At 44.7% G+C, this 23,479-nt stretch overlaps 1 protein-coding gene across 5 annotated transcripts in view; it reads left to right on the forward strand.

The window, feature by feature from the left end:
- The first annotated feature begins 6,533 nt into the window (after positions 1-6,533).
- The window catches only part of LOC121015862 (zinc finger protein 883-like), a 23,638-nt gene continuing 6,692 nt past the window's right edge, over positions 6,534-23,479 (forward strand). The window contains exons 1-8 of one of the 5 annotated variants that reach the window (XM_040453137.1): positions 6,534-7,106; positions 7,511-7,824; positions 7,912-8,002; positions 8,107-8,255; positions 10,448-10,530; positions 13,312-13,459; positions 13,754-13,849; positions 16,427-19,068. In XM_040453137.1, the coding sequence (XP_040309071.1) occupies positions 10,501-10,530; positions 13,312-13,459; positions 13,754-13,849; positions 16,427-18,048 (1,896 nt within the window). In that variant the 5' untranslated portion in view covers positions 6,534-7,106; positions 7,511-7,824; positions 7,912-8,002; positions 8,107-8,255; positions 10,448-10,500 and the 3' untranslated portion in view covers positions 18,049-19,068. Of the gene's footprint in view, positions 7,825-7,911; positions 8,003-8,106; positions 8,256-10,447; positions 10,531-13,311; positions 13,483-13,753; positions 13,850-16,426; positions 19,069-20,446; positions 20,523-23,479 lie in introns of those variants that run through there. The other 4 variants (XM_040453140.1, XM_040453138.1, XM_040453136.1 and 1 more) reach the window with 4 other exon arrangements.

A 23,479-nucleotide genomic window follows, 5' to 3' on the forward strand; every position in this document is an offset into this window, starting at 1 on the left:
GGATGATGTAGTAGGATACGAATATCTACAGAGAAAACCTGAAAGAAGCAACAAATCCTTAAAACCGTAAAAAATCGGTTAGCCAAGTTTCTAGATTCAGTTGGTTTACTGATACCAGTAACATTCCTCTACACCAACTGTCACAGAAAGTAACATACCGGTCACAGAATGTCAAGCTGGGTAGTAGGTACACGGGCATGTTTTACTATTATTTGAAGCAGTATGCATTCATGTGCATGTGTCATATTTATATCATAAGCTTTTAAAAGGGAGTTCTTGGGGCGCCTGGGTGGCTCAGTCGGTTAAGCATCCGACTTCGGCTCAGGTCATGATCTCACAGTCTGTGGGTTCAAGCCCTGCATTGGGCTCTGTGCTGACAGCTCAGAGCCTGGAGCCTGCTTCCGATTCTGTGTCTCCCTCTCTCTCTGTCCCTCCCCTGCTCATGCTCTGTCTCTCTCTGTCGCAAAAATAAATAAAAACATTAAAAAAAATTTTTTTTAAAGGGAGTTCTTTTTTCTCCTATTTTCTAACAACCTAAAGATAATTTGTGGAAGTCAGGGGTTCTGTCATTTAGATAAATCTTTGCTCTACAAAATTCGCTTTCCCAACGCATTATACATTTATATTACATTTATTTGGTGGGGGGGGCTAATTAATGAATTTGCAGAAGAAAGAGATCATGATGCCAATATATCCATCTATATAAACCTATGTGTGTATATAATATAAATATTAAAATCTACCAAAAGTGTCAGATCTTACACCATGAAGATATGCTATTATACCATGTTACAATTGATAATCCCGAATTGTTGCTCTTGCCTTCTGTTCTTGTATTCCCTCCTTCAAGGTCACCCCAGGCATCTCTGGGAGTGCACAGTGAGGTTCTAGAAACTACACGGACATAAACCAGACTTGGGGGTTCACCTCATTCTCCTGTTCATGCTCTGGGCTCCCCTGGAGAACATTCACGGCCTGCTCAAATGTTGAAGGAGACTCATTATTGGCAGTAGTAAAGAAAACCACGGACTATTCTACTATTCTACCTCTTGGTACTCCCAAGTTGCCAATCTTCACAGTGTTTAGAAGGTACTAAGTTCATGAAGAGGTGGGGAAGGATGGCTTTTTCTTTGCCGGTCAGCTGGATGTGGAGGGGTTCTCCTACTGATTGATTTTATATAAAGCCTCTCAACAAGACAGGTTGTCTTTTTTTTTTTAAGATAGAGAAATCTTTTTTTTCCCCCATATATATTTATTTTGAGAGAGAAAGAGAGTGCATGAGCATAAGCTGGGAAGGGGGAGGGAGAGAGAGAGAGAGAGAGAGAGAGAGAGAGAGAGAGAGACCCAAGCAGGCTCCCTGCCAGCACAGAGCCTGATGCAGGGCTTGATCTCATGCCTGTCAAATCTTCACCTGCCCTGAAATTAAGAGTCAGATGCCTAACTGATTAAGCCACCCAGGTGCCCCATAACAGCATTTTGACTGCTGGCCTTTACCATCTAATCACTAAATCCCAGGGACCATTCTATCCCACTGCATTTTATTCAGGTTCCTCTCTTCCCAAAGCTTTTTCCTTCCCTTTACTGTTGGAAAATAAAATTTCCTACACAAATCAATTAGCTAATATTTACTGAACATTTTTTACACGCCAGGAATCATGCTAAGAACTCTGTATTATTGCATTCATTCCTAATAACAAACTGCTAAGTTGGATGCTATTATCTCCGTCTTACAGATGAGAAAACCCAGACGTAGAAAGATTTATTAATGGTAGCGGCCCACATTCAAATGCAAGCTTTCAGATTCTACAACCCCGGCTCTTAAACACTCAGTAGTGCCTCTAGTCCCAAAAATAGTCTCTGGGAGGCAGCTGAAGGGGACTCTACATGAGCTCTCGCTCAACCAGACCAAGTGCTTTGATATTTTAATAGTCTATATAATTATATCTTCATCAGAAAATGATAATCTCTTCTCAATTAGGCAGAACATAGTGAACATATCACAGGATTTGTGGATTAAATGGTACCTGGTTCTTGGCTTGAATGTCTTTTTCCACTGGTGTGACTTTGGACTATTTACTGTAACTCCCTGAGCCTCCACTTTTTTGTCTTTAAAAGGAGATGATGAGGGGCCCCTGGGTGGCTCAGTCAGTTAAGTGTCTGACTCTTGATTTCATGATCTCATGGTTCTGGAGTCCGAGCCCCATAATGGGCTGTCTTGTAGCATGGAGCCAGCTTCAGATCCCCTGTCCCCCTGTTCCTCTGCCCCTCCCTTGCTTGTGCTCTCTCTCTCTCAAAAATAAACATTAAAAAAAAAAGGAAATATTTCCTATCTTTATTTTTTAAAATTTTGTAATGTTTATTTATTTTTGAGAGAAAGAGAGACAGAGCACTAGTGGGGAAGGGGCAGAGAGAGAGGGAGACACAGAATCCGAAGCAGGCTCCAGGCTCTGAGCTGTCAGCACGGAGCCCGATACCGGCTCGAATCCACAAACTGTGAGATCTTGACCTGAGCCAAATTAGGCACTTAACTGACTGAGCCACCCAGGTGCCTCAGCCCCATCTTTAAAATGGGAACATTCTGGGGCACCCAGCTGGCTTGGTTGGAAGAGCATGTGACTCTTGATCTCAGGGTTGTGAGTTTGAGCCCCATATAGGGTGTAGAGATTATTCTAATAAATAAAACTTAACAAAAAAAGGAACATTCTTCTTAGAGTAAATAAGATTATATATATATATATATATATATATATATATATATATATATATATAAAGCAATAAGATAATATACATATAAAGCATGGTGTACTGAGCACTTGGAAAGCAGCCATTAAGTATTAATTTCTTTCTTCTTTTCCTATCTGGGAAATAAGTAAACCATAAGCTACTATACGTCACTATATTTCTTCCAGATAGATTTCTTTTGTAAAATAGAACTCAGGATGATGAAGATGGTCTTACTCAAGACTCTGTATGTTGTTCCTAATGAAACGATTTTCGGCTGTAAACTACCAGTGAAAATTAAAAAAAAACAATTCCATGCTATGCTAGTTGCAACTTGCAATACGGATTGTTTTTCCTCCTGGAGTGTGTATGCACAGGTGCTCTGTAGAACACAAAAATAATCTACAATGAAATACAATACTTCCCTTTGGGATAATACTAAAAGCTGCTGCCCAGGGCTCTATAATTTATGTAATGATTTTTGTGTAGCTGTATTAAAATATATTATATTTTCTTAATAATATTCGTACCATGACCATATTTGAAATATTTTTCTTTTTGAGAAGGGAGAGAACAGGACAGATTCTTACTACACGTAACGCACTCTAGTGTTTTTCTTTTTTTGTGTTCTATATCACTCTCTAAAAAGGCTGGTGGGGTGGCACTAAACTGATTACAAGAACCCTTAGTGGTATGAACTCTGGATTTTATTCTGCAATGGGAAGCCAACTAAAAATTCTCCGAGTATCGGAGAGAGATGATCAAACCTGCTTTATTTTTTAACTTAATGTATACTTAATTTATACTTTTTGAGAGGGAGAGGAAGAGAGAGAATCTTCAGCAGCCTCCATGCCCAGCGTGGAGCCCAACATGGGGCTTGATTTCATGACCGTGAGATCACGACCTGAGCTGAAATCAAGAGTCAGATGTTTAACTGACTGAACCACCCAGGCACTCCCAAATATCATTTAAAAGAATTTTTTTAACATTTATTTTTGAAAGACAGAGAGAGAGAGAGAGAGAGAGTGAGCACACTAGTGGGTGAGAGGGAGACACAGAATTTGAAGCAGGCTCCAGGCTCTGAGCTGTCAGCACAGAGCCCAACATGGGGCTTGAACCCACAAACTGTGAGATCATGACCTGAGCCAAAGTCGGACGCTTAACCGAATGAACCACCCAGGTGCACTGCCCCTCCCCCCCCGCCACCAAGTATCATTTTTAAATGTTTGATATAATGCCTACTTCTCAAATTCTAAGAATAAAAAAAACATGTCTTAGCCTGTTTTGCTGTAACAGGATACAACAGGTCACTTACGGACAATAGAAATTGATTTCTCACGGTTCTGGAGGCTGAAAGTTCATGATCAGGGTGCTGGTGTGGTTGAGTTCTGGTGACAGTCCTCTTCCAGGCTGCAGACTGTGGACTTCTTGCTGTGTCCTCACATGATGGAAGGGGCCAATGTTGTACGACGCCGGTCACAAGCTCAACAAAAATACCTAGGTGTCAACCTAATAAAGAATGCCCAGGACAATACAGATATTTCTTAAGTGTCTACTTCAGATACAACATTGGTCAAAACAGAGGAGCTTCCCTTTGGAGAGGAGAGAGGAAGGTAATAAACAGATAACCATAAATGTATGTCAAATAGAGATAAGTATCATTACGAAAGTATAAAGGCGGGAGCAGGGGCACCTGGGTGGCTCAGTTGGTTGAGCGACCGACTTGATTTCAGCTCAGGTCATGAGCTCAAAGTTTGTGAGTTCCAGCCCTGAGTCGGGCTCTGTGCTGGTGGCAGGGAGCCTACTTGGGATTCTCTCTCTCTGCCCCTCCCCCACGCAAGCTTTGAGGTTGGAGATTGGATCACTACAGCAATAATTTGAAACTTTATTGATATGACCCACAGAACACACACACACACACACACACACACACACACACACACACACACCATCATAATCAAATACGCACATACACAGAACACTGCATCAAACAAGACATATTCTTACTACATGTAATGCACTCTAGTGTTTTTCTTCTTTTGTGTTCTATATCACTCTCTAAAAATGCTGGTGGTGTGGCACTAAACTGATTACAAGAACCCTTAGTAGTATGAACTTTGGATTTTATTCTGCAATGGGAAGCCAACTAAAAATTCTCTGAGTATAGGAGAGATATGATCAAACCTGCTTTATTTTTTAACTTAATTTATACTGTTAAAATTTATGGAAATTTCAAACACACGAAAGTTGAGGCAATAGCTTAATAAGCCCTCATTTATCTGTCATCCACTGCCAACAATTTTCAACAATTTTCCATTCTTGTTGCATCCATCAGCTCACACATTTAAAACAGACCATTAGACAACCGGGGGCTTTGGGATTTGGGGGTGGAGATAGTGTGGGGATGGGAGAGTCCAGCTGGTAGAATGTTCTGTGGGATCTCCCTACTGAATCCCAAATTGTAGGGGTGCCTGGGTAGCTCAGTTGGTAAAGCATCTGACTCTTGGTTTTGGCACAGGTCATGATCTCACAGTTCATGGGTTTGAGCCCCACGTCCGGCTCTGTGCTGACAGTGCTGAGCCTGCTTGGGATTCTCTCTTTCTCTCTCTCTCTGCCCCTCCCCTGCTCTCTCCCTGTCTTTCTCTCAAAGTAAACCAACATTAAAAAAACACCCCTCCCCCAAAATAACAGAGGCCTCAGCATTTCTTCTGAAATCCCAGCACAAGTATGTCATGGTTTGCTTTTTTTACAGTAGGATTTTTGTGGATTCCCACTGTATTCTGGGTAGAAAAGAGCTTAGAAAGACAGGATCCAGGGCATAGCTATGAAGACCGAATAGGCTGTATTTGCATAGAGATTCTCCTCCTCTATGGAAGCGGGGTGGGTGGTAAAGGCCGTGGTAAGCCTGCGGGTTTGTTCTAGAAGTTGGAGTATTCACCTTCTCAGCACCTTCTGCTTCTGGAAGTGACAACGAAGACACCAACAGCTCAACCAGCTTCAGTCTTGTCCCAGTAGAACCGAGTAGAAGCACATTCTGATGGGCCTATCATGGAGAGGTTGGCTGTAGAATTTACCCCCAAGAAACTAAATTAACTGAATCCGTATACATATCAAATCAATCAACCAAGGGATCCAGAGGACTGTCATGCCTATGAAAGTGGCTAGCAAACAGGAACTAACGGGGACAATGCTGCACATCTCTGGACAGGGACATGTAAACGTCATGGTGCTAAGAACAGCCTTGCACGTTAGATTTGTTCCTCGCCCGGGGAGGGTCCCACTTCTCCACGTATCAGAATACTACACTTGGGTGACAGGAACCCTAAAGGCCGTCAAACGACGGCGTGCTCTGGGCTGAGGATGTGGGAGCGTCGGAACCACCGAAGATCTGGCCACAGAATGTGAGAGCACAGGGTATCCGCCCGGATTCCGGTAATGACGCGGAACCGCACGCGTGGGACTGCTGTGTCGGGTTTTCTGAAGCAGGGCTGCAGCTCCACTCATTCTATGACAAGTGACCAAAGGGACCACCCCACCGGACGAGACCTCTGCTCTTTGGATGCACCCCGACCCGCCCCCAAATACTCTCGACAGTCATAGATGGCTTAGTAGACGCCCCCAATGGTTCCTGTCCACTTTTCCCGGGGCCGCCAACGTTAACCTCCCTTCTTAGGGCCGTGCGACGGCTTGTCTCTGAGCGCAGAACACGCGGGAGCCGGGGAGGCCACGGCCGAGGCAGGGCGTCCCCGCGCGGGGCAGGGAGGGACTACATTTCCCAGAAGCCTCCGCGCACACTTCCGCTTCCGGCTCCTTTGTTCGCACGGGCTTTGCTCGCGGCGACTCTGTCCTAGCGGTGCTCCCTTAAAGTGACCTGCTCGGTGTCTCGACCCGGGAGGAGCAGACGCTGGACGAGGGGGGGGGGGGGGCCCAGCAGTGGATTGTCAGGCGTGGGGGAGGGGGTCTCACCGCGTCCCACTGGGGTTCTCCCAGGGCCTGCTGACCTGACCATAATCCCTTCTTCTGGAGTCGGGGTGCCGTCTGTCTGGGCCCGGCCACCTCGACCCTGCCCCTCTGCTCTGGCTTTTGTGTGTACGTGACGGTGGTGTGTACGTGTGCTTAACGTCTGGGATACCTCAGGTCCTTTGTTGGGAAACGGGCTGCGCGCCCGCATAGCCTGAAGCGCTTGGCTGGAAGGCGAGGCAGGTAGGGCCCGAGGCTCTCCGTGCTCCCAGGTCGGAGACCAACGCGCGCCTGCCCTTGTGCCTTTGCAACCCACGGCGTGGTGGAACCATTGCGTAGACTCAATGTTGACGTGAGACGCTGTGGATGTAAGGGATCTGTGTGTCTACAGCTCGAGAAAGCGGTTATTGCATACTGATGGAACCGTAAGCATACCGAACGTTGCATCCCCTGTGTCGTATCTGTCAAGTGAAGTTTACTGTTCCTACCTTTTAAGTGGTGATTGTGAAGGTTAGATGGAAATTTGATATGGGACAGTTGAGACAGCGCCAGGCACTAAGTAAGGGCTGGATCAGTAGTAGCCATTATTAATAGTCGGTATCCCCCTTCCCACTTGTACGTAAAAAGAAACAGAAACCCAAGGAGGAAAAGTTACTTGCTCTGGGTCACCGAGCCAGCTGGTACATAGTAGAAATGAGAACCCGGGTGCCTTCACTCCCGGTGGGCCGCTTGCCATCATGGCCTGCACTTGTGTGTCCTAAAGGCATGTTGGTAACGGTATCTTCACTTGTCTGTGATGATCTATGTTCCTGGGTGTCTGTCTCTGCAGGGCCCTGGGGTAAAAGTTACATTGAGACTCCCCTGTGAATAGGGCTTCCTGAAGCCTGAGTGACGGCTGAACTTCTTGGCTTTAGTCTTCGCTCAAAATAGACTGCTTCAGACTCCCTGATTACTGTGACGAGGGGGGGGTCTCAGAGCATGAAAAAGAAGAATTCAGTCCAGAATCTCTTGCCAGAGTTTCTGGGAGAATGTTGGTAAATCCCCAGGAGGACGCATGGAGGATTTGGGTGAGGTCACTCTACGGAGATGGTGGTGTGGAGGCTGTGGCTCTGGAGCAGCAGATCCGCAAACCCCAGACCAGAGGTAAGATCTACAAGGGAGACAGGCTTCTGATGTTAGCTGGGCACCTTCAGTGTGCGCACATAACCTCATTTTGGTTTGTCTTTACAGTAGCCTTGTAAAATGTGTGTGGGCAGGTCTGACACGCGTCATCAACTTCCCCATTTGTAACAAGTGATTTATGGAAAGCGTCGGGTCCATGGTGAGTGCCGTGAGTAGTAGTAATTTTACTAACATCATTCCCTTTTTACCTGAAGCTCCAAAGGGTAAGACCTCTCACCCTCCATCCTCTTTCTGTTATACTAGATGCCTCTCCAAAGGAGGACAAGGGGGCGTGCCAGACTCCTTGGATGGAGAGAAGGAAATGGGCAGGGAGAGGCTGATGAATTGATTTGACATTCTAGCACTTGGGGGAGCTCAGGTGCTTGTGTCTGCAGGGCCCATTGCCCGCTCTGGTAGGACTCCTTTCAGACTCTCTGAAGTATTCTCTCTTAAGGAGGGAGATACAAAGGGATGGCCCAGGTTAGAAGGGGATTCCGCGGTCTCTCTGTGGTCTGGTTTTCTCAGACATCCTGCCTGCAACCCCCTCTGGTTTCTCAAGGCCCTGAAACTTTTTTTTTTTAAATGTTTATTTATTTTTGAGAAATAGAGAGAAGAGTGCAAGCGAGGGAGGGGCAGAGAGAGGGAGACACAGAATCCAGAGCAGACCCCAGGCTCCGAGCTGTCAGCACAGAACCCGACGTGGGGCTTGAATTCACGAACTGTGGGATCACGACCTGAGCCGAAGTCGGACACCTAACCCCCTGGAGCCACCCAGGTGCCCCTCAAGGCCCTGAAACTTATTGGTTCCTGTCTCTACCCTATCTTTCAGCGTTCAGCACCGGGAGGGGACAGGCATCTTGTGGGGAAGTCGGGGTTTGGGGTATGACCAAATACATTGCTTATGCCTTCTGTTTTCATAAAACAAAGGCTAGAAAGAAAATCCCATAAAATTTTGGTTAGTGGTGATATGCAGAAAATAGTAATAAGAATTAACTGACAAATGACCTTTACTGAATGCTTACTGATTTGAACCCTTTATATACGTTAATGCACAATGCTTCGCAGCGGATACTATTATTATTCCCATTTCTCACATGAGGAAACTGAAGCACAGAAGAAACCTGCCTGTAGCCGTGCAGAGCCCAGGATTTAAAGCTGGCAGGTGGCCTCCAGAGGCAGTGTTCTAGTGAGAAAACATTTAGGGGCTGGCATACTTTTTTTTTTTAAAATCATGAAACTCTAAACTTTTTTTTTTTTTCCCCAAAGTTTTTTTATTTTTGGGACAGAGAGAGACAGAGCATGAATGGGGAAGGGGCAGAGAGAGAGGGAGACACAGAATCGGAAACAGGCTCCAGGCTCTGAGCCATCAGCCCAGAGCCTGACGCGGGGCTCGAACTCATGGACCGCGAAATCGTGACCTGGCTGAAGTCGGACGCTTAACCGACTGCGCCACCCAGGCGCCCCTAAACTGTTTTTGATAAGGGCTTGAGATTCCTATTTCTTCCCCAAACACATCCACAAGGGGCTTTACGTATTCCTTTTTGGTGATGGTGGAGGGTGAGAGTTGAATAATAAACTGTAGAGTATTAGGACAACCGAATTATATATGGAGTAATATAAATAGGTGTGTAACTGTCCCATCCAGAGACAAGCTCAAAGAAGTGCTCAAAGTTAATATTATTGGTTTTCTCCCAGTAGGCAAAAAATCAAAATGGGGAAGGCAATCGCGACCAGGAGGGTGCTTGATGGGCATGGGGTCCGACAAAGAAGTTAGGGGATCCTTAATTCGTTCCCAACACTTGGGGCCTGTTGCCGTCTGGTATACTATGTTGGGTGCTTGGGATGCAGGGGAGGCTGAGATGACGGATGACGAGTCAGTGGGTCACCTGTGCGATGGAACGAACCTAGGATGGCTATAGACTTGGTGGGGGCCTGGAACACTCACGATCTAGTAGCTGATGCTTCCGGTGCCCTTGACCGCCAGGTTGGGTACCGTTGCCCTTTTCCTCTGTGGCCCCTTTTTCTTGTTCTGTGAAGTTGGAAAGTTTCTCTGTTTATGAATACAGGAGGCAGGAGATCTGTAAGCTAGCTTCCTGCCAAGCCTAACAGTGTGTGCTTTTTGTGGTGTGTGTCACAGGGATCCTCATTCTCAGGGAACAGGCTCAGGTATGTCCTGAACCCAGTTAATGATCATACCGTTCCCTAAGTTCACATTCAGTCTACTCTCTAAGGTTATCTGGGAAGCCTCATAATGTGGATGTCTGCGGGAATCCTTCAAACCATGTGACAGGCCAAGGTCAGAGGTACTTTTTGTCAGAAGAGGCTATTTCCAAAATAACAGGTCTGAGATACATATTAATAAATGGGATCCTGGGGCACCTGGGTGGCTCAGTCCATTAAGCGTCTGACTCTTGGTTTCGGCCCAGGTCATGATCTCCTGGTCCGTGGGTTCGAGTCCCTTGTCCGGCTCTTCACTGTCAGTGCGGAGCCTGCTTGGGATTGGGATTCTCTCTCTCTCTCTCCCCCCCCCCCCCCCCCCGCCCTCAAAATAAATGAGTAAAGTTAAAAAAATAAACTGTATTACTTTTTCATACTTTCCTTCCAGTTCTGCCATCTTGGGACTGTGCCCTTTTCTAAAAGAGGTCTCTTGAGGAGAATATGGCTGCTGTTGGGGCAGCAACGTCTCAGGTGAGTCGGGGGTTTTCCTGTCCTCCCTGAAACTTCATTTTAATTCCTGAAGCAAATAAGTTTCTCTCTCTTCACGTGAAGCTCGTCAGCCCTGTCCACATCAGTAGTTTTAAATTTTTTTTTTTCAACGTTTTATTTATTTTTGGGACAGAGAGAGACAGAGCATGAACGGGGGAGGGGCAGAGAGAGAGGGAGACACAGAATCGGAAACAGGCTCCAGGCTCTGAGCCATCAGCCCAGAGCCCGACGCGGGGCTTGAACTCACGGACCGCGAGATCGTGACCTGGCTGAAGTCGGACGCTTAACCGACTGCGCCACCCAGGCGCCCCCGCATCAGTAGTTTTAAAAGATAGAATCAAGAGGGTGGGATGGACCGCCAATGACGTGGTCTCTCCCATCAGTTGGCAATAGAGGGCATGGGGAGGGAGAGGTCTGGGAGCACGGTTGGGTGAGAGTCAGGCCTCCTTTTGTCCCCTTGAGGCATTTGGCTTAGATCAGCAAAGACCCATGAAATATCTATGGTATCCACCTGCTTAGAATGTTCTCTGTGGGGTAAAAAGACATGAACACAAATCTGTGTGGCACAGATCAGTAAATTTATGGAGAGCCTCCTCCAAGTGCTTTAGGGAAAATGTATGATTTCAGAGGAGAGTGAGCAAGTGTGTCTGGCTACGAGAGATTGGGGAAGGCTTTATTCATTCAGTCGGTACTTTTAAGCCCTTTTAAGGAGCCCCCGGCTAATAGAAGCAGTGAGATTTGAAATGGGGCCTGAAGGATGAGCAGATTTTTGAGAAGAAATATTTGGGAAGTCAGTGACATAAGCAGGTTAGAACTGAGGAGACGTACTGCTTCCTCTGAGACAGGAAGAAAGGAAGTCCATTGAAATCATGGATACAAAAACTTAAAGAACTTAAGAAGCTTCTGATCTGTTTGCCATGCACTAATAATCACACCCAAAGTTCTTTCCTAGATTTAATTCTCAAGCTTGGTATACTTCTGTTTCTTGCTTACTGTGTCTCTTTAAAAAAAATTTTTTTTTAAATGTTTTTATTTATTTTTGAGAGACAGAGGATGAGCAGGGGAGGGGGAGAGAGAGAGAGAGAGAGAGAGAGAAAGAAAGAAAGAAAGAAAGAAAGAAAGAAAGAAAGAGAGAAAGAAATATATATATAGAGAGGGAGACACAGAATCCAAAGCAGGCTCCAGACTCTGAGCTGTCAGCACAGAGCCCAACACGGGGCTTGAAGTCATGGGCCGGGAGATCATGACCTCATGACCTCATGACCTGAGCCGAAGTCAGACCCTTAATCAGCTGAGCCACCCAAGTGCCCCTACTGTGTCTCTTTCTTAATGAAGATAACCTTAAGGCTTGCTGAACAATAGGCTTGAATGGGAACACCCTATCCTTAACTCAATCTTTTTTATTGGGTTAAGTTACTTTGTTTAGCTGAGAAGTTTTAATGGGCCTTTGTCGCTCAAAGCATTTCTGAGATTTACTTCCTCTTGTATGACGTGTAGAAACAGTTTGCTTTTCCAACCATGTGAAGCCCCCAATTTTGGGACTCCATTTTATTTTAGCTTGAAAGTCAGTAAATTCCTTCCAGAGAGCAAGTCTTTGTTTTCTTTGCCCAATACATCCAGAAGCCTCCTGCACAAACTAGCATTCTGGCTCTTTCCTACTTCTTCCCCCAGAGCTACAGGCTCAGTGAACTTTTGGTGTTGCTTTCATGACTCTTAATTACTTTGCCAGTGTGTGTCAAGGGTCTACATCATTCCAGCCTTAAATACCCATTTCTTTCAAACTCGCTGCCTTAATGTCAGCCAATGCCCCAGTATATTTGAGGTTTTTGTTATGATACCTTCCGCTTCAAGGTGCTAGTTTCTGAATTAATTAGGATTGGCTAACTTGTAACTGGTGTCACCAATAGACCCCAAATGTATAAGGGCTGCGGTAAGATAGAAGTTTCTTTCTTGTTCTTGTTTCTTTCATCAGTTTCTTTCATCAACCATGACTGGGTCAGTGGGTTGATAGTGTGGCCATTCAGGGCCTTGAGCTGTCTGAAGCTCTGATATCTCTACCACATGGCTCCCAAATTCACTTTTGGGTTCATCACCATACTAGCCAGCCAGAAGGGGAGAACAGCATGGAGGAATGTATGAGTCAGGCCGGCGTGTGGTGCGTTCTCTTGTCTTGAACTCAGTCACATGGCCCCATCTAACTGCAAAGGAGATTGGGAACGTTTGTCTACCTAGAAAGGTGAGGAGGGGAAGTGTAGTTAGCAGTTTCTGCCACTCTCCTCAGACATTTAGGTTATTTAGAACTATTGTGCTATCGTAAGTTATAAATAGATAAGAATCTGTTTATAACCCTTTTGTCATGTCTCTGACCATTTTATTATAATAGATTTCTTTCTTTCTTTATGTTTATTTATTTTTGAGAGAGACAGAGACAGAATGCGAGTGGGTTAGGGGCAGAGAGAGAGGAAGACACAGAATCTGAGGCAGGCTCCGAGCTGTCAGCACAGAGCCCGACGTGGGGCTCGAACCCACAAGCTGTGAGATCATGCCCTGAGCCGAAGTCGGACGCCCAACCGACTGAGCCACCCAGGCGCCCCTATAATTGATTTCTAGTTATACGATTGGCATGTCAGAAGGGTATATACATTTTAAGACTCTGCAACCTACAAGTCAGTACGCTTTTGACACTGTGAACGTGGTTGGATCCATTTCCTCTCCATTTCCCTCAGTCTCCCCTAATTCTGCCTTATTCATCCATCCCTTCAGAACCACTTGCCGGTGTTTCAAGACTTTGTGTCATTCAAGGATGTGGCTGTGAACTTCACTGAGGAAGAATGGAGAGAACTAGACCCTGTGCAGAGAGTCTTGTACAGGGATGTAATGCTGGAGAACTACAGGAACCTGGTCTCCTTGGGTAAGGTTGGGTCCTCACCTCAGGTAGGCCTTTTGGGATGCCCTTGCTTTCTAAAGATTCCCTTGCTCCTGTTAGGGGAAGATCACAAAGGAGGCTTTGGTTAACTTTTCCCTCCAGTTTCCAGAGCGGATCCTTAAACTGTTTCTCACCCCACTTTGGTTGAAAATATTTAATTGCTTTTGGCAATTAGTTATTTTGTCTTCTGCCCTTAGAAATGCAAGAGTAGCGTTGAAAATGCGGTGGTCCTCGGTCTCTGAAACCGATCATCACATTCCGTTTCTTTTCCTTGAGTAGGATTTCCATTTTCTAAACCTGATATCATCTCCCAGTTGGAACAAGCAGTAAATCCACGGATGCAGGAGGGAGAGGGACTAAGAAGCAGCTGCACATGTAAGTGGAAACAAGGCAGACAGCATCGTTTGAAATAGGAGTTAGGGGTTCTTCCCCAAATTCTCCGGCCTGTAGAAAATGTTGAGGCCTCCTCAAGTCTCATCTTCACTTGGACATAATCAGAGTCTTGTTAGCCTAACTCTACTTCTTCCCAGACTCAAAGAATGATGTACTTCCTCCTTAAAGTTATAGCCCTGACACTCGATGCAGAGATCACTGTTGTGCCTCACTCCAGGAATTGTATGAGGTCATTCCCTTTTCCTGTCTAGTTGCTGGAGTCTCTCCTTCATTTACTTTGTTTTCATTGCACCTGGTTTTTGTCCTCCCTAAAAAGTATGAAGGATATGAAGGAGTTTGAATGTAAGTTTAAGGAATGTGATCTTACATCCAATTTTAAGGTTGTAAAATTGATAGAATTTGCTGAGTATATGTGGGAGGTGAGGGAGACACAGACAAAGATGATTTCCAGGTTTCTGGCTTGGTGATGTAGGTGGATAGAAGTTCTTTTCCCTGAGATGGAAAACGCATGAGAAATGGCAAGTTTGGGGATGGGCGTGGAAGATAAGTTCTGTTTATTTTGAGTTGTTTGAAGAGTCAATGGTAGGTCTACACCAGTAGTTCTGAAAGACTGGCAGTTTTGCCCCCAGGTGACATGTCTGAAGACTGGGAGGGTGCTATGGGCATCTAGTGAGTAGAGGCCAAAGATGCTTCTAAATATCCTATAATGCACAAGACAACCTCTCACACAAAGACTTGTCTTGCCAAAATGCCGGTAGTGCTGCAGTTGAGAAACTCTGGCCTAAATAGGAGTGTCTGGAAAGTAGATAAATATAAGAAAGAGATGTCAAATGGATTTTGGTGAAGGAAAGAGATCATAACTGGTTGTACAGATTTGAGAACCATCTGAGAATAATAGATGGTAATTGAAGTCGCGGGAGTGGATGAAATATGAAAATAGAGAAAGAGAGCATGAAAAGTTGAAAGAGAACCTAGAAGCCCAATGAACATACACATTTAAGTATCTGCTATCTGTCTATGTATATATCTATATCACTTGTGTAATTTTTCAAAAATAAACACAAGAGGAAGATGGTATCAAAATAATAAAATGGTAATAATTTTTAATAATGGGTGATGGCAGTAAAGATATGCCATACAAATTTTATCAGTGTAAATGAAGGAAAGAAAATCTAAAAAGGATACTAAGACAGGGTGGCCAGAGTAGGAGGAAACCAGGTCAGACTTTGTCACTGAAGCCAACAGAAAAGAACATTTCAAGGAGAGGAGGTGCTCATAGCGTTATGAGATCAATAGAAGAAGACCTGAAGAGTGTCCATTGGACTTAATAGGTCATTCCTTCTTTTCGGCTAATCTGATAGTGGATTAGTCCCCCTGCTACTGTTCTTGTCCCCTGCTTAACTTCCATTGCTTTCTTTTAAGTTTCATTTTCCTACATTATATAAGCCACATACAAGATTACTTTGAAAATGGTCCAGCTTGCAAAACGTATGCTCTGTTCGACCCTTAGTAAGGTAGAACAAGTACTTACAAGATCCCCAACTACGAAGTCCCAATTTTACAATTAAAATGTATGTCATGTGTAGTTTATAAGGAAGCTGAACTAGTACCAGTAGTAAGCCTGATCCCTGATCCTCCTAAAATTTCTGCGTTCTCCTGAGCTTTGACTCTCTTTGTCTTTGATTGTGTGTGTGTATTTTTGGAGGCCCAGAGAGAAGGAAAAAAGTGGGAGCTAAAGGAGATCTCTGGCAAATGGTAACATTCATGGTAGCAAAGGACAATATGGGAAATGATCTTACTGAATCTGATAGCAAGCTCAGACATCATCAAAGAGGGTTACTGTGGAACTAGACCAGTGGGAACAGAAGATGTAGCACTGAAGAATGACCCTAGCTGTAGTGAACTCCAGATGAGGGGCTTGGGGACTGCTGGTGGTGATAGTAGCAAAAGCAAGGGAAGATTCTAGCAGTTCAGAGGCTAGGGGCAGGTATCATTCCTACACTGATCACCTCACAGTTGAAATCTCCAGAACACATTATTTTACAGCGTCATCATTCTTGAAATTATTTGATTAATACCTATCTTCCCCAATAGACTACAAATCTCAAAAGAGCTGGTACTATGTCTTTGTTCATCACTGAGTCCTAGCCCATAATAGGTATTCAATAAATTATTTTATTTATCTATTTATTTATAAATAAAATTTATAATTTTATAAATTAAAAAAAATGTTTAGTTTTGAGAGAGAGAGGGAGACAGCGTGAGTGGGGGCAGGGCAGAGAGAGAGGGAGACATAGAATCTGGATCAGGCTCCAGGCTCTGAACTGTCAGCACAGAGTCCGACACGGGGCTTGGCTTGAATTCACCAACCTTGAGATCACGGCCTGAGCTGAAGTCGGACGCTTAACCGACTGAGCCACCCAAGTGCCCACCGTAAATTATTTTTTGACTACTAGACTTATATTCGTGACCAATAGTATTTATGCAATTATTACCTCATTCCTGCTGTAGCCATTTCCTTCTTCTAGTACAGGGAACATTTTTACTTTTCCCCTGCAGATTTGGAGACCAGAAAATTAAGCCCAAAGAATGTATTTTCTGAAGAAGAATCATACCAGGGGATAAGTATGGAGAAAAACACAGAGGCTGATGCAAGTTTGAAAGAAGCCTGGGGATATACAGAGTTCAAAGAGGATGCTCAAGATAGACTCTGGAAAGAAGCAATGGTTACCTTCAAGAAAAGAACTTCTGTAGCTGAGAGTAACCCCAAGTGTATTGAATCTGGCAGACGTGTTAGTCCAAAGTCAGACTTTGTTACACAATCAAGACATCCTAAAGAAGAGAGACCATATATATGTGATGCTCAGGGAAAGATCTTTAAACAGAATTCAAAATTAGCAAGACATCAGAAAGATAGCACAAATGAGAAAGCTCTTCAGTGTAATGAATGTAGTAAACTACTCAGTGATCGCTCAGTATATGTGCAACATTGTATAGCTCATAGTGGAGAAAAAAATTTGGAATGTAATCAGTATGGGAAGACCTTTGGCCATGGCATACACCACACTGAACATGAGAAAACCAATATTGGAGAGAAGTCTTATGAAGATAGGAAAGGCTATATCTGGGACTCGTACCTTACCAAACATCGTCAGAGTGTTCATGGTGGGAAGGAATATAATGTGCATGAAAGAGCCTTAATTCAGAATGCACCTTTTATTCAGCATCAGAGAACCCAAAATAGAGAGAAGCCTTATGAATGTAGTGAATGTAGAAAAGCTTTTGGTAATTATTCAGCCCTTACAGTACATCAGAGAATTCATACTGGAGAGAAACCATATGAATGCAATGAATGTGGGAGAGCCTTTAATCATAGTGCCTCTCTTATTCAACATCAGAGAATCCATACTGGAGAGAAGCCCCATGAATGTAATGAATGTGGGAAGGCTTTTATTAAGATAACGCACTTTATTCAACATCAGCGAATTCATACTGGAGAGAAACCTTTTGAATGTAACGAATGTGGTAAAGCCTTCAGTCACAATTCATCCCGTATTGAACATCAGTTTATTCATACTGGAGAGAAGCCCTATGAATGCAGTAAATGTGGGAAAGCCTTTAGCCACAACTCGTCCCTTATTGTCCATCAGTTTATTCACACTGGAGAGAAACCCTACGAATGTAGTGAATGTGGCAAGGTCTTTAGTCAGAGCTCACACCTCTATCAACATCAGAGAACTCACACTGGAGAGAAACCTTACACCTGTAATGTCTGTGGGAAAGCCTTTAGTGATCGATCGGCCCTTATTCGCCATCAGAGAACTCATACTGGAGAAAAACCCTACACGTGTAGGGAATGTGGTAAAGCTTTCAGTCAGAGCTCAACTCTCATAAAACATACAAAAATCCACACAGGAGAGAAACCTTACACCTGTAAAGATTGTGGGAAAGCATTCAGCCAGAGTTCGTCTCTTACTCAGCATCAGAAGATTCATACTGGAGAGAAACCGTTTGATTGTCCTGAGTGTGGGAAAGCCTTCAGCAGAAGTGCCCATCTTACTCAACATCAGAGGATTCACACTGGAGAGAAACCCTGTGAGTGTAATGAATGTGGGAGAGCTTTCAGGTGTAGTTCAGCCCTCATTAGGCATCAAAGACTTCATAGTGGAGAATCACTCTGAATGTGTCATCCAGACTCTTCACTTTGTTAAATACCAAAGAATCATACCCTCATGGGTTATTATAATTGTGATCCTTTTTTTTTTTTTTTTTTTCCAAATGCTGAAAATGCTCCCGTTTCCTCCTGCAAAGAATTAGCTGCCGGAATACCACAAATCCACAGGAAGAAACACTGATCTGAAACCTGGAGTAGCCCAAGAGACTCCAACCATCAGACTTTCTGTGTGTGCGTGTATGTGTGTATTTTCATCTGTACCTGAAAATGACTAATGTCACCAGGAAGTGATTTTTTTTTTCCCCTGGCCCCAGGGATAGGCTGTTCCAACACGCAAAGGAGTTCTAGTTCAGAATTGAGCCCATTGTTCCTCCTTGTACTGACCGGAATACTGCCGTGTCCAAGTTCAGTCGACTCATGGTGGATCGTATATTCAGCGACCTTTCTATGAATCTTTGCCTTACTATACAATTATTCCTACCCCTAGCAACACTGTCCTCGCTAAAAGGGCTCCTTTGAACTCTCCCTTCTCACTGACTTTCCTATCCTTCTACTTAAAGTGCTTATATAGTGTTAGCTACAGCTTCAAGTTCAACAGGGCTTGAGCTTCAGAGCTCAAAAGCACAACTGAAGATAGAGAAAAAAAAGGATTTTTTTCTTCCGAAAATTGTAAGACAAAATACTCTGATGGAATGGTGACATCTGGAAATAATCATTGAAATACATGAATTTTTTTAGTACCTTTCAGAAATTCCAGGTGAGGGAAAAGAGTCCTCCATAACAGTATCTGTTATTAGAAACCGAGCCCTTAAAATAATGTTCAATAACCCCTTAGGTAGCAAGGTCCTTTCAAAAGCTTTTCTTTGGAGCCGGTGGTTTCGATTGTGGAGAAACATTTGCCCTACCTCCAGAGGCCTCATCATAGATAATCTGGTTCAGAACAAGTTTATATTGTTAAAACAAATTTATGTGGTTAAAACTACTCATGGTTGACTTACTTGTGTTGAATAAAGGGAAAATGAATATACATGTTATATCTCAAAACTCCTTCAAGAAGCTTGGATAGATTTCACCATTGTGATGAGCTCATTGTATGTTGACTCCAGGTTTGATTTGAGGATCGCGGGACCAGATCTTTGTTAATTAAGGCAGGACTTTCTGCCTTTTCTGAGGAGGCATTACTATTTTTTAGGGTTGTTGTTTTTTTAATCAAGAGGCAGTTGTAGGGCGCTTGGGTGGCTCAGTCGGTTAAGTGTCCGGCTTCGGCTCAGGTCACGATCTCACGGTTTGTGAGTTCAAGCCCCATGTTGGGCTCTGTGCCGACAACTCAGAGCCTGGAGCCTGCTTCAGATTCTGTGTCTCCTCTCTCTCTGCCCCTCCCATGTTCACACTCCGTCTCTCTCTCTCAAAAATAAACATTAAAAAAATAAAAAAAGAGGCAGTTGTTAACATTATCACTCTTTAATTTGCAAGTTAGTCTTCTTTAAGACCCAACTTAAAGTGTCACCTTGTTCCTGACCACCACAGTTGAAAATAATCTGCTCTTCTGAAAACCTGTGCCACTCATTATATCCCTCATATATGCCTATAAAATCTATATTTAGTTCGATCTTCGTATTGGGTTTCTCTCCGGCTTTAACACAATTCTCCCCATGAGGAAAGTAACTATCATGTTAGGTCTTTTATTGTTGACTTTAAACAAAATACTTGCATACTTTTTTTTTTTTTTTTTTTTTTTAATTTTTAAGTTTAGAGCATGAGCGCACAAGAACAGGGCAGAGGGACAGAATCTTAAGCAGGCTTCATGCTCTTCATGCTCGGCACGGAGCCCAACACAGGGCTTGATCCCACAGCCCTGGAATCATGACCTGAGCCAAAGTCAGGAGTAGGGTGCTCAACCAACTGAGCCACCCAGGTGTCCCCACATGGTTTTAAAAATTTATATATTGGGGCACCTGGGTGGCTCACTCAGTTAAGCGTCCAACTCTTGATTTTGGCTCAGGTCATGATCTCATGGTTTGAGAGTTCGAGCCCTGTGTCGGGCTCTGTGCTGACCGCTTGGAGCCTGGAGCCTGCTTCAGATTCTGTGTCTCCCTCTCTCTGTATCCCACCCCCACTCACATTCTGTCTCTCTCAAAAAGAAACAAAAAAATTAAAAAAAAAAATCCATTCTTTTCCTTTTACAAGCATAAGGTAAGGTAGAAGTCAATGACCAAACTGCCATTTGTTTTTTTGTTTGTATTTAGGTCTCCCCAAACCCCTTTCAGAAGATTTCCCTGGCAGTAATAGCTAATACTTGTGAAGATTTTTTTATACTCCGGGCACTGTTCAGGCACCTCTATGCATCAACTCATTCATTTCTCCCAACAGGGTTCTTAGATAGGTACCTTATCCCTGTTTTCTAGATGAGACAACCACGGCTCAGAAAGGGAAATTCACCGGCCTACTCAGAACCGGCGTGGAGCTGAGACTTAAACTCAGGTAGTCTGGCTCAAGACTCTTAACCCTTTTGCGATGCTGCCTCTTTGCACGTGTGGGATGTATGTGTGGCCCTGAGATCAGTTGAGGAAGGCTGCTGGGCATGCCAGTCACCAGGGCATGTGGTAACTTAATGGAACTACTTGCTAGGTAAGGATGCGGATGCATAAGTGACTGGATGGGACTCCAGATCTCAGAACTTGCTTTCCTCCGTGTTACACAACCTGGTAGCCTTAGGGAAGACAAGATGCCAAGAGTAGAGAGCTTCTATATTGGCTTAGAGGCTAAGCTCTGAGTGAGAGTACGCTTCACATTAAATACCATCCAGGGGCGCCTGGGTGGCTCAGTCGGTTGAGCGTCCGACTTGGGCTCAGGTCGTGATCTCACAGTTCGTGAGTTCGAGCCCCGCGTCGGGCTCTGTGCCGACAGCTCAGAGCCTGGAGCCTGCTTCGGATTCTGTGTCTCCCTCTCTCTCTGCCCTCCCCCACTCATGCTCTGTCTCTCTCTGTCTCAGAAATAAATAAACATTAAAAAAAAAAAAAAAAGATACCATCCGAAAGGAGCCTCATTGGATGAGACAGTCTTGTCTGGGATTTGTTCCTATCCAGGCTCCAAAAGAGAGTGTTCTGGACCAAGGTGCCCTCTCTAATATAATCCAGGTTATGATGCCTGCTTAGGCAACTGCTGTAAGTGTAATAAGGTATTAAATAGCATACTGGAAAATCAGAGAGTGGTTTTCCTTGGATAGAACAGCCCAAATTTACTTAACTAGCCCTTTTTAGAGAGGCCAACGTTTTTGACAGCTCCTACATGGTCCTTACGACTCATGACTGTGACAAGGTCAGGGGCCTCTTAAGGGTAGAGGCAGGGGGCTGGGTGGCTTAGTTGGTTAAGCATTGGGCTCTTGATCTCAGCTCAGGTCTTGATCTCAGGATTGTGAGTTCAAGCCCTGCATTTCAAAAAAAAAAAAAAAAAAATAGTACTGATTGTTCTTTCTGAAGAGAGCCTTCTGAATCGTGCCCCCAGCCCTCCTTTGTACTTGATGATTGACCTAGCAATAACCACACATGAGAAGGGATTCAGAGGCATCTCTGTGGCGTAAATTCAAGAGGCCAGAGATGAGTTCCAAGAACTTAGGAAAAGAACGCAGAAATCCTTGAGACTTTTTTCCTTTTATTTCTCGTCATTTTAAGAGTATGGCCTGTGCTTCCTGTGATGCTTCGAAATTATTCCTAATCCAGTGTTGTGTGGATTTATGTCACTATCCCCTGCTCATGAGGAGGGGAAAGGTCTCCAACAGAGGAGGAAAAGGCTTGAAAATCACAGATGAGTTAGGGGAGTCCTTTCCTCCAAAGCTGATCCAAGTTGCAGGCAGTGTCTTTTAATGCTTTAGTTCCCTTCCCTCTCACAAAAGGCTCTTTGCTTTCTATGTTGGCTGTAAAGGTTGTCCAACTTCTCTGCTCTTTGGGGAGGATGTTTCTTTTTTGTATCCCTTTAGCCCGCTTTCCTCGTGGACCCCGAAAAAGAGTTGCCAGTGATTATTGTTCACTTTTAAAATGTGTCCTCAGGTTTTCTTTCTTGAGAATGCTCACACGCACTTAGTTCACTGGCGTCTTGTTCCTGTTTCTGGACAAACCCAACCTTTCTCACTGTAATCTCTTGTTCACGAACCAGGTGGAGGTGTGAAACCCATTTCCCCTTAGACAGCCCTACCTGTTTAGGTGATAAGGACAGAAATTAATCACCTTTCTCCTGCCTTTCCTGTTTTGGCGTAGCTGCTCTTTGACATTGACTTGACCGCACCGGTGGGGGGGGGGGGGGAGGGGGGCGGGTACTGAGGGACATTTGGGAGTTGTCATGGAGACCAAACCGGGACTAGGAGGGTAGGAGGGGGGCGGGGAAGAAACACTACACCTGCTGATTGGCTAGGAAGCCACACAATTGCTTCCCAGGTAAATGTCCCCCCATTGCAGAGACGGAGGGATAGGAAAGGAGGTGGGGCATGGTTCCCCTTCCTCCAAGGGAAGACCCTGTAACAGGCCGTTGGGGTGGGAGCACTTGACCATGGCCACTTTGGGTCCAGCACCCTTTGAAGAACAAGCTCCCAGGCAGGAGGGATCCTTACAACACAGGGGAAGGGAACAACACCCCAGGGGGAGCCTGGGTTGTGTCCCACCCACTGGCAGCATAGCTCCTTCCTGCTGCACACCTTGATAGCTTGGGGTAGGGGTGTTTGGGGACTGGGCTGAACCTATCCCTCTGCAAACCCAGGTATCTGCCTCCTGCCTCAGTTTCCCTCCTCCCAGTGATTAGCCAGGTTGGATCGCCAGGCCCTGTTAGGAGCCTGGCCCACTTCAAAGTGAGTAGTTAGCATAACATGCCATATTTTAGCCATTGTGTGGGCTGCAGGCCTTCAGAGACTGCAGGGATCACTGTGGGCTGGCCCTAGCCAAAAAGACCCTTTCTAGGCCACAGAAATCAACCTAAGATGATGAGCATTGAGGCTACCAATGTTTTGTCTCTTGAAGGCAATCAGCCCCCAAGACAAACAGCCCCTGCACCCCACAATCATGCTGGGTTTGCACAATAACCCAAAGATCTGTCTACCAAGAATGCCATCTTGGCCTTAAGCCCACGGTGGGCCTCACTCAGGGATGGGTGGGGTCTGGTCTGTAACTTTACAAAACTTTACAGACTAGTTTGTATTGAATAATGCTTTAAAAAATAACCCTCATTTTTTCCTTCCTCCCTTTTTTTTTTCTTAAAGTTTATTTATTTTTGAGAGAGAAAGAGTGTGAGTGGGGAAGGACAGAGAGAGAGAGAGAGGGAGAGAGAATCCCAGGCAGGTTCTACACGGTGGACAGTGAGTAGCCTGACGTAGGGCTCGAACTCACGAACCCTGAGATCATGACCTGAGCCGAGATCAAGAGTCAGACATTTAACCAACTGAGCCACCCAGG

This window comes from Herpailurus yagouaroundi, unplaced genomic scaffold (genome assembly GCF_014898765.1).
Source record: "Herpailurus yagouaroundi ecotype Mexico unplaced genomic scaffold, PumYag 208, whole genome shotgun sequence".
In the NCBI taxonomy this organism is placed as follows: Eukaryota; Metazoa; Chordata; class Mammalia; order Carnivora; family Felidae; genus Herpailurus; species Herpailurus yagouaroundi.